Source organism: Raphanus sativus, chromosome 5 (assembly GCF_000801105.2).
Source record: "Raphanus sativus cultivar WK10039 chromosome 5, ASM80110v3, whole genome shotgun sequence".
In the NCBI taxonomy this organism is placed as follows: domain Eukaryota; kingdom Viridiplantae; phylum Streptophyta; class Magnoliopsida; order Brassicales; family Brassicaceae; genus Raphanus; species Raphanus sativus.
In genome coordinates, this window is record NC_079515.1 from 5,628,704 (window position 1) to 5,638,415 (window position 9,712).

At 37.9% G+C, this 9,712-nt stretch overlaps 3 protein-coding genes across 4 annotated transcripts; 2 read left to right on the forward strand and 1 right to left on the reverse strand.

Annotated features, from left to right (window-relative positions):
- Window positions 1–484: 484 nt before the first annotated feature.
- On the forward strand, window positions 485–3,503 carry LOC108863188 (glycolate oxidase 2). The gene is made up of 12 exons (XM_018637521.2): window positions 485–606; window positions 728–878; window positions 981–1,105; window positions 1,837–1,883; window positions 2,024–2,116; window positions 2,197–2,321; window positions 2,411–2,477; window positions 2,557–2,595; window positions 2,665–2,734; window positions 2,813–2,913; window positions 2,982–3,086; window positions 3,173–3,503. Exons 2-12 carry the CDS (start codon window positions 742–744, stop codon window positions 3,356–3,358), a joined length of 1,095 nt encoding a protein of 364 aa, XP_018493023.1. The 5' UTR covers window positions 485–606; window positions 728–741; the 3' UTR covers window positions 3,359–3,503.
- Window positions 3,504–4,036: 533 nt separating this feature from the next.
- On the forward strand, window positions 4,037–6,542 carry LOC108863187 (glycolate oxidase 1). 2 transcript variants are annotated; one of them, XM_018637519.2, is made up of 12 exons: window positions 4,037–4,195; window positions 4,319–4,469; window positions 4,562–4,686; window positions 4,796–4,842; window positions 4,946–5,023; window positions 5,095–5,219; window positions 5,294–5,360; window positions 5,477–5,539; window positions 5,635–5,704; window positions 5,809–5,909; window positions 5,998–6,102; window positions 6,184–6,542. In XM_018637519.2, exons 2-12 carry the CDS (start codon window positions 4,333–4,335, stop codon window positions 6,367–6,369), a joined length of 1,104 nt encoding a protein of 367 aa, XP_018493021.1. In that variant the 5' UTR covers window positions 4,037–4,195; window positions 4,319–4,332; the 3' UTR covers window positions 6,370–6,542. The 2 variants fall into 2 exon arrangements, with proteins under 2 accessions (XP_018493021.1, XP_018493022.1); XM_018637520.2 differs by lacking the exon at window positions 4,037–4,195 and having other exon boundaries at window positions 4,358–4,473.
- Window positions 6,543–6,691: 149 nt separating this feature from the next.
- On the reverse strand, window positions 6,692–7,257 carry LOC108863189 (uncharacterized). Its single transcript, XM_018637524.2, has 2 exons — window positions 6,988–7,257; window positions 6,692–6,909 (listed from the first exon to the last, which is right to left on the reverse strand). Exons 1-2 carry the CDS (start codon window positions 7,147–7,149, stop codon window positions 6,850–6,852), a joined length of 222 nt encoding a protein of 73 aa, XP_018493026.1. The 5' UTR covers window positions 7,150–7,257; the 3' UTR covers window positions 6,692–6,849.
- Window positions 7,258–9,712: the final 2,455 nt, after the last annotated feature.

Consider the following 9,712-nt stretch of genomic DNA (forward strand, 5'->3'; position numbering starts at 1 on the left):
TTTTCAATTCTTAACCTCCAGCTTGTCTTGTCATCCATATTATTTACACTGTTACCTACCACATGACAAATATGTAATACCTAACTAAATATAACACCTTTTTAATATAGAAAAATACTCTAGAATAGCATCAAAAAATTGTTATCACAAATAGAGCATACAAAGGTCAAGATGACTAAAATATTTTATTAAAATGATAAAAAGATGATTATACCTAGGAATAACTAATATAAACTTTTACAAAAGAATAATAATATAAATTTATGGTTTAGATTTAAAGGATAGAGTTTGAAAATGAAGTTTAGATTATTTTAAAAATAATAATTCAGATTTAAAATGATAATTTTAAGAATAGTTTTTAAAAGAATTTTCGGATTTCTTTTATCGTTGTTACTTATTTAGATATTTATTTATATTCATATATCTATAAAGTAAGTATACAAGAATCTTTTGTCTATTTAATAAAACATGTTGTCATTTTTTTGTTGTATAATTTTTTGGTCAATAACTAAAAAGTGCTATTGATTGAAATTGCCCTTTGATATATAACTTTAGCTCTTCTTCCAGTCACACTTCATCTCTCCTCAGACCTCCATTCCTATCAAGGTGTGTGAGATTATTATGTGTAGTCCAAACATATAGACACCTTGTATTTAAATTCTGGAGATTAGTAATTTAGTATGGCAGCTATAAACTAACTCGAGCCTTTTCAAAATTCTTTTGACAGATTAACATCTGAAAATGGAGATCACAAACGTTACTGAGTATCAAGCGATAGCAAAGGAGAAGTTGCCTAAGATGGTATACGACTACTATGCTTCTGGTGCAGAGGACCAATGGACTCTTCAAGAGAACAGAAACGCATTTGCTAGGATCCTGTCAGTTTTTATTTTCTTTAAGATAACATTATTCTTTTCTTATTACTTTTTCAAGAGGTGATTTGATATTATCTACAATACACCTTTGGTATGTCTAAACAGCTTTCGGCCTCGGATTCTGATTGATGTGAACAAGATTAATATGACAACGACTATCTTGGGGTTCAAGATATCGATGCCTATCATGGTTGCTCCTATTGCTATGCAAAAGATGGCTCACCCAGAAGGTCTGCCTTATTTCTATGTCTGGGAGTTTGGGTACTTCTTCGGATTCGAGCCGAGTACAGTATTTTGGGTTTTCAGTGAGTCTAGAGTCTGTTAGGGTATTTTTTACATATCGGAGTGGGTTCAGATTTTTTTTTAAATTAGAGTTCAATTATTTCAAACTGGACTTGGATATTTAGATTTGGAAAAAGTTCAAAATTATTATTTACTCAAGTGTCTTATTCTTATAATTTTAGGATTAATTTAACTGATTTTCTTTTTGTTTGTCAAGATTTAACTGATTTTCTAATTTTTAATAGATTGGAGATACAATTTTGGAAGAACAAAAAGGCACCAGACTCTGTTGTTTTGATTTTATGCAATTTTTGTTAATACATAAAATAAAAAGTTTGACATGTATTTTAAGTGAATAACAAATTATATTCCATGCAGTATCAAAATAAATATTTTGAATAAAATGAGAGAAATAAACTAGGAATATAGTGTAAGTATATATATGTTTGATTATCTTTGGATATTTATTCGGATTTTTTGGACATTTTGATATTTCAATTCGGATCTCAATTCAAGTTTTTTTGATCGGGTTTGGATACGGGTTCGGGTATGGGGTAAAAAGCCAAGCCCTATTTCTGAAACATTTGTAGAAACCGAGTTATGGAGAGAGTGAAACCTTGCTTTAGTGTATATAGCTAGAAGCAAAGCCTGAGGCTTGTTTTAATAAAAACTAATGCAGGGGAATGTGCTACGGCTAGAGCTGCATCCGCTGCTGGTACCATCATGGTATGTTACGATGTTATCACGAGTGGTTTTAGACAAAGCAAAGATTTATTAACGTTTTTGGTCTTTGAAGTTTCTTAAACCACCATCTATGCATAATCGTGCCTCTGGTTTGTGTTCTTTTCTCCCATGATGGTTTCCAGACACTATCTTCATGGTCTACTTCGAGCATTGAAGAAGTTGCTGCCACAGGGCCAGGGATCCGGTTTTTCCAGATCCGGTTTTTCAAGTTACATGTAAGTAATTTATATCACTTGTTATTACAAAGGTGGTCACACTAGCTTGTTGGTTGACACATGATGATTGTTCCGAGTAGGTATACAAGAACAGGAAAGTGGTTGAGCAGCTGGTGAGAAGAGCTGAGAGGGCAGGGTTCAAAGCCATTGTTCTCACTGCAGACGCCCCAAGTTTAGGTCGCAGAGAGTCTGATATCAAGAACAGGTAAAGCAACGTCAACTGAAAAATGTGATCATAGTTGATTGGATTCAAACATGTAGCTGATTAACGGTGTGTGGGTCTTCCTAATACAGGTTTACTTTGCCTTCAAACCTGACACGTAAAAACATCGAAGGTCTTGATCTTGGAAAGATGTACGAGGTAAGCATCTATCAATAGGTCTATATAGTGGCAAGGAACCACTCATGCAACAAGTCTAAAAGCATGATTCCACCTGCAGGACAATGACTCTGGCTTGGACCGTACCTTGACCTGGAAGGTAAGTGAATACAACAAGTCTTACGTTAGTCTAACAAAACAGAAAACTTGATTCAGATTTCACCAACAGGACGTCCAGTGGCTCCAGACAATCACCAACATGCCGATTCTAATCAAGGGTGTTCTCACAGGAGAAGATGGTAAGGTTATACCATCTCACAGACAAATGTCTTCTTCACTTACGTTTAGTAAAGATACCTAACTAGGTCAACGTACAGCAAGGATAGCGGTTCAAGCTGGAGCAGCGGGGATCATTGTATCAAACCATGGAGGTCGCCAGCTTGACTATGTTCCAGCAACCATCTCAGTCCTTGAAGAGGTATACATCATTGTCATCAACTACAAACATCAGCTTGTGTTTTTCATAAACGTCCAACATGTGTTCAGGTTGTTAAAGCGACACAAGGACGAGTTCCTGTCTTTTTAGACAGTGGTGTTCGACGTGGCACTGATGTTTTCAAGGCACTTGCACTTGGAGCTTCTGGGATATTTGTAAGCATCATGAGTTATACCAGAAAGCTGCTTGAAACCATTGACAGTAGTAATAACACATTTATCTTTTATGCTCAAATTATCAGATTGGAAGACCAGTTGTATTCTCACTTGCTGCTGAAGGAGAAGCTGGAGTCAGAAAAGTTCTTCAGATGTTACGTGATGAGTTTGAGCTAACCATGGCGCTAAGTGGTTGCAGGTCTCTCAGTGAAATCACTCGCAACCACATTGTCACCGAGTGGGACACTCCACGCCATTTGCCTAAGTTATAGAGGCCAAAATAAACAAAACAAAAAACCAGAGAACAGCAACAACATAGAGCCATTGATATTCTTCTGATAAGCCACTTTGGCGTCTACTCTGCTGTTTTTCTCAAACCCTATACTTATATGCTATTTGGCTACTTCTCTACCTTCAGTCTCATTCTTCTTCCTTGTACAATACAGACATCTAGCGATCGGTTCACATAACAATACAATGCAAGAACATAGATATAAACCTTATTTTGAAGAAGATTTATAACTGCTACAAAGGGCAATATAGGTAGAGAAGAATGCAATGTAAACATAGGTCCTAAATTCATATTCTCTAGCATCAGAACAACCGCTCATTCAAATAGTACAAAAGGCCAGAAAGGTGTGAGAAGTTTGGGCTTGAATGTTAATAGTTAGGCCTATTAATTATTTTGTATCATTCGGCTCATGAACCCAGTTCTTCCTCTGCATGCTTTAGCTTTAATTTCATCAACTCTTGGATTTATTGTGAAAAAACAAAAACAAATTAAAAAAAAACAAATGGCTTACGAATTATTAGGAACGAACGATAATAGGAAAGAAAATCTAAGAAACACACAAAGTGGCTTAATGAATTAGACACACACACATTCCATCTGATCTTTGTCCGTATCTCCTTATCCATTCTTAACCTTAAGAATCTAATCCCTTATCAGTTTCTATTGCCAACAATTTTTTTCATCTGTTTACAGAATCCACAAGCTAAAAAGTTAACCCATCACAACATATTAACGTTGAGATATATAAAAATTATATAAGGTTTCTTTACCAGTCACAACTTTCATTCTCTCCGGAGAGCTTATTTCCCCGTCAAAGGTGAGTGAGAGATTCTATTTTTTTAATACCAAACAGCGTTCATGGACATGTTTGGATAAGACTTTGTCTGAATATTTACAACAGAGAAACTAACCCAAGCCGCTTTTCTTGATGTCTTGACAGATTAACATCTGAAAATGGAGATCACAAACGTTACCGAGTATGAAGCGATTGCAAAGGAGAAGTTGCCAAAGATGGTATACGACTACTATGCCTCCGGAGCAGAGGACCAATGGACTCTTCAAGAGAACCGAAACGCTTTTGCAAGGATCCTGTTAGTTTTCCTCTGTTCTTTTTTAGACAATATACTTTTTTTTCTTAAATGGTTTCACAAAAAATATGACTTGATGTGTAATGTTTTAACAGCTTTCGTCCACGGATTCTGATTGATGTGAGCAAGATTGATATGACAACAACCATATTGGGGTTCAAGATCTCCATGCCCATCATGGTTGCTCCTACTGCCATGCAGAAGATGGCTCACCCGGAAGGTAAACATTCTGTAGAAATAAAAATAACGTAGAGAGTGGAAAGTAGTATTAGCATCAGTAGAGAGACTAAGGCTTAAGCTCTAACGAGTACGATGGAAAACTAATACAGGAGAATACGCTACGGCTAGAGCTGCCTCTGCTGCTGGAACCATCATGGTATGTTATATTAACTGATTACTAAAGATTAAAAAAAAGGAAGATACATAAACGCAGCATACGCATGTCTCTGGTTTGAGTTGTTGTTACATGATGCTTTCAGACGCTATCTTCATGGGCTACTTCCAGTGTTGAGGAAGTTGCTTCCACAGGGCCAGGGATTCGTTTTTTCCAGCTCTATGTAAGTAATCTCTCAGTTACTTTGTCGTAAAAATCCGGCCACACTTGACACGTTATGATTGTTCCGAGTAGGTATACAAGAACAGGAACGTCGTTGAGCAGCTGGTGAGAAGAGCTGAGAGAGCAGGGTTCAAAGCCATTGCTCTCACTGTAGACACCCCAAGGCTAGGTCGCAGAGAGTCTGATATCAAGAACAGGTAAAATCAAATATGACTGGTTTTTAAATACAGAGCCAGAAAGTATAAAGAGATTGTGCGTTCTTCTACTACAGATTTACTTTGCCTCCAAACCTGACATTGAAGAACTTTGAAGGTCTTGACCTCGGAAAGATGGACGAGGTAAGCATCCATAAGATACCATCAATCATTAGTCTAAATATGTTTCTCAGAACAAGTGTTAAAAGCAGTCTTGTTGTGTTTACGTTTCTTGAGCTTGTTCTGTTTTCAACCTGCAGGCCAATGACTCTGGCTTGGCTTCATATGTTGCTGGTCAAATTGACCGTACCTTGAGCTGGAAGGTAAGAGAATACAATAATTTTTAAGAGAAAAACGCCCAAACCGAGTACTTTAACTTGTTTTAAGACAACTCTTAAACTTTCATTTAAACAAACAGGATGTCCAGTGGCTCCAGACAATTACCAAAATGCCGATTCTTGTCAAGGGTGTTATTACAGGAGAGGATGGTGAGTTTACCATATGACAAACAAATGTTTCTTCTTCACTTGATTTTTTTTTGTGAAAAAAATAGCTAACTAGGCAAGGCCAACGATAATTACCTTTCGTGCAGCAAGGATAGCGGTTCAAGCTGGAGCAGCCGGGATCATTGTGTCAAACCATGGAGCTCGCCAGCTTGACTATGTCCCTGCAACAATCTCAGCCCTGGAAGAGGTACATCATCACTCTCAGACCATAATATCAAATTGGTGTTAAGTGGTTTTCGGTCAGCAACATCAGAGCTTTGTTGTCATGTGTTCAGGTTGTCAAAGCGACACAAGGACGTATCCCTGTCTTCTTAGATGGTGGTGTTAGACGTGGCACCGATGTTTTCAAGGCACTTGCTCTTGGAGCCTCCGGGATATTTGTAAGCATATCGTATCTCTTTAATCTACCAGAAAGCTGCTTGAGACCTTTGATAGTAATAACACTTTTATTTTTATGACAGATTGGAAGACCAGTGGTATTCTCACTTGCTGCTGAAGGAGAGGCTGGAGTCAGAAAAGTGCTGCAAATGCTACGCGATGAGTTCGAGCTGACAATGGCGTTAAGTGGGTGCAGGTCTCTCAAGGAAATCACCCGTAACCACATCACCACCGAATGGGACACTCCACGTCCTTCGGCCAGGTTATAGAGAGACACCAAAAACAACCAGAGAACATGTAATGTAATATGTGGCTACACTTTCTCTCATATTCTGATTCGGTCTACTTTGCTACCTATCTAAAACTTGTTTCTCCTTTTATGTCTGAATCGCAAAACGATGCCTAGTGATTCTGTAATGTTATTTGGCTTCTTTTCTACCTACATTCCATTCTTCTCGCGTAAACAAACAGTTGCATGTTTCTACGATACAATTTATATAAAAACTAAAAACAAATACACTGCCGAAACATGAGATTATCTATCAATATCACCTCCTAATTGAGCTCAACTGACTCAAAATCCGAACGATCTTAACGAAACCAAAGCATTAAAACTAAGGAAGGAGAATTACATTGAGCGATTGAACAAAGTGACAAACAACATTTACTACGAGAGAAGAACGCTAAGCAGTTCATTGCCGTTGTACAAGCATATACGCACTAAACAAACATGTATGAGTTGTATCCAACTAGAACGGCCATCCACCGGGTTTCTCAACAAGAATCCGATTGTACTCGGGTCTCGCCGTCTGCAAATATTCACAAAAACTCAAATCAAAATTGAGAAATCCAGATGAATTAAAAGCAATTTGATACACGGTCGTTACCAGATCCTTGAAGATGACGTAGGCTATGACGAAGAATAGCACAAACAGGATCTCGAACTCAGCTAATCGGAATAGAGAAAACACTGAGTCAACGAACCGAGTCAGAATGGAGTCGTCCCTCCTCATACCCGCTCGATTCGTTCCAGCACGACGCCCGATCATCCTTAAACAATCCTCCCGCCGGGTTTGATAACAGATCTCCGCCGCTCGCTCGCTCGCTCGCTCCTCGTTCTGTTTCCACTCTCAAGTGTTACCGGCGAGTTCGTAATAACTGTCAACGACTAAGAAAAATAAGCAAATTACTTTTCAAAAAAGGCACCTGGGCCAGGAAAATTATAATGGGCCTTATTTCACTAAAGCCTTTACAACTTATTACAATATGGGGCGGTTATCGAAAACTGAGACGAACCTGGGCCGTTAGTAGCAGCGGAACACACGACAAGGTATATATCAAGGTACCACGTTCTATAGAGAGTGAACATAGAAACGACAAGGCGTTCATTTTGTGATAATATAATATAGATGCAATTTCTGTTCTTAGTCTTTGGCTGAATTGCTTTCATTACTGGATATGTAACGTCTTCTTTGTGGACAGTACTCTATGCCGGAGTTGTGATCTTTGCGAGAGCTCGATAATTTTTAACTAGCCTTTCTTCAGTTGTCATCCTCAAGTAAGTCCGTGGAAGCTGAGAAGCATATCCGAAACAGAAATGTGTGATTTTACGTCTAAAAAGAAGAATAAGCATTATTAGGTTTCATTTCTTTGGAACGTTTGTGGAGTTCAAGATTGTCTGATATGAGCTTATGGTCGTTTTGAACATTTGATTGGTTTGTCTTTAAATTCTTAATATTTACCTAACTAGACTATGTAATGAGAATTTCACATCTTGTTTTAAAAGTTTGTCGTATATATATATCTAATCGATTTAGCATGCTCAAAAGAGATGATGGTTCAGCAAGTCTCTGTGTTACGTTATTTGATTAAAATGTAATTATTTGTGTCACTGATCCCTGATCAGAAGTTGCAGTTCCAATATGGCGGCGGATTGATTTTGGCGGCATATATATAAGAAGCATTGTTTTCATGTCATTAAAGAGATGTGGAGAGAATGTTGTGTTCTGCTTCTTAATCAGTTAGTGCCCTCTGAGACTGGGCTTGTGGTTAAGTTGACGGTCACGTGGTTGTGTCTTTCTCGACCTTCGAAACCTCTAATACGTCCAGAGGTTTTTTCGCGTGCCTGATTGTGACATTTTTATGTCTTATGGGAATATGACGATGATGATTGAATGATTTCAATTCGTAAAATCCCCAAAAATATGGAGAAACAAAGAAACAAAACCGGTCCCTTTATCCATTTGGTGGCTTTCAATCATGTGCAAAGTTTCCATATCATCTTAAGTCGTTCATTGCAGCTTGCCTGCAGACGGATTTTTATTGTATATTGTAAATATTAAAACTAGTTAATAATATATAACTGTTAATAATCTAAAACGTCCTCGGTAAGGTTTTGAAACATAGCATATTTCTGCATATTAATTTTAATCACATCCATATACTGTATGTCTATTTAGGTACTGGTCTACTGGGTGAAGATTTTAGCTTGAAACCCTAACTAATAGTTTTGTTGTAAGCTTGGACTTAAAGAAGCTTTAGCCGACAAGTTAAAGGAGTCCTAGTTGGATAATGATCTCTTATGGATAATGATCATTATGTGTTTGTGTTTATCAACTAGGAATAGGTTTTGTGTTGGCTATATATAAAGCCTTGTCGTGTGTGTTATTAAAACTAAGAGTTGTGTGAGTTTGAACCAAAAGCTTAAGAGACTTGTTCTTAAAGCTATTGTTGTTGTTGTGATTGAATAAGAGAAGGACTTCTTATTATCTCTGAGATTCTATATTTGGTATCAGAGCATAACAAAGATCCTAGCAAATTCAATACGAAGCCATGGCAGACGAGAAAGACGACATTATGAAGAACAAGGAACCAGGACATTCTGCAGTCAAATTTCCGATGTTAACTACATCTAACTATACTGTATGGAGCATCAAGATGACGATTGCTCTTAAGGTTAGTGAAGTGTGGGAAACCATAGATCCTGGCAGTAAGGATATGAAGAAGAATAACAAGGCGATAGCATTCTTGTTTCAATCCATACCTGAAGCCTTGGTATTACAGATTGGCGTCGTCAACACTGCAAAAGATGTGTGGGAGGCGATAAAGGCACGAAACCTTGGAGCAGAAAGAGTAAGAGAGGCTAGACTGCAAACTCTGATGGCTGAGTTTGACAAGGTAAAGATGAGTGATGGAGATAGCATTGATGCATTCGTCGGAAAGCTTTCTGAAATCACTTCAAAAGCTGCGGCTTTGGGAGAAGTAATTGATGAGCCCAAAATTGTGAAGAAATTCTTGAAGAGCTTACCGAGAAAAAGATACATTCAGATCATTGCCTCAATCGAACAGTTTCTCGACCTTAACAAAACAAGTTTTGAAGAAATAGTGGGAAGACTCAAGACTTATGAAGAGAAAATCAAAGATGAGGAAGAAGAACAGAGTGATGATCAAACAAAGCTTATGTACGCTGACTCAGAGAACTATGGAGGAAACAGAGGCCGAGGAAGAAGTGGTCGCTCGTCATGGAGAGGAAGAGGACGTGGACGAACGTTTCAGGGTCAGAGAGAGGCATATCGACAGCGCTACAGTGGAGACTTGTCATACATTACATGC

What these genes read in the sequence shown, in the direction of transcription:
- LOC108863188 (XM_018637521.2), top strand. Translation starts at nt 742, where the DNA reads ATGGAGATCACAAACGTTACTGAGTATCAAGCGATAGCAAAGGAGAAG. An exon ending in AAAGATGGCTCACCCAGAAG is followed by an intron (nt 1,106 to 1,836) that starts GTCTGCCTTATT and finishes AAACTAATGCAG; the next exon opens with GGGAATGTGCTACGGCTAGA. An exon ending in ACCGTACCTTGACCTGGAAG is followed by an intron (nt 2,596 to 2,664) that starts GTAAGTGAATAC and finishes TTTCACCAACAG; the next exon opens with GACGTCCAGTGGCTCCAGAC.
- LOC108863187 (XM_018637519.2), top strand. Translation starts at nt 4,333, where the DNA reads ATGGAGATCACAAACGTTACCGAGTATGAAGCGATTGCAAAGGAGAAG. An exon ending in TTCGTTTTTTCCAGCTCTAT is followed by an intron (nt 5,024 to 5,094) that starts GTAAGTAATCTC and finishes TGTTCCGAGTAG; the next exon opens with GTATACAAGAACAGGAACGT. An exon ending in TGTTATTACAGGAGAGGATG is followed by an intron (nt 5,705 to 5,808) that starts GTGAGTTTACCA and finishes CCTTTCGTGCAG; the next exon opens with CAAGGATAGCGGTTCAAGCT.
- LOC108863189 (XM_018637524.2), bottom strand. Translation starts at nt 7,149, where the DNA reads ATGATCGGGCGTCGTGCTGGAACGAATCGAGCGGGTATGAGGAGGGAC. An exon ending in ACGTCATCTTCAAGGATCTG is followed by an intron (nt 6,910 to 6,987) that starts GTAACGACCGTG and finishes GAATATTTGCAG; the next exon opens with ACGGCGAGACCCGAGTACAA.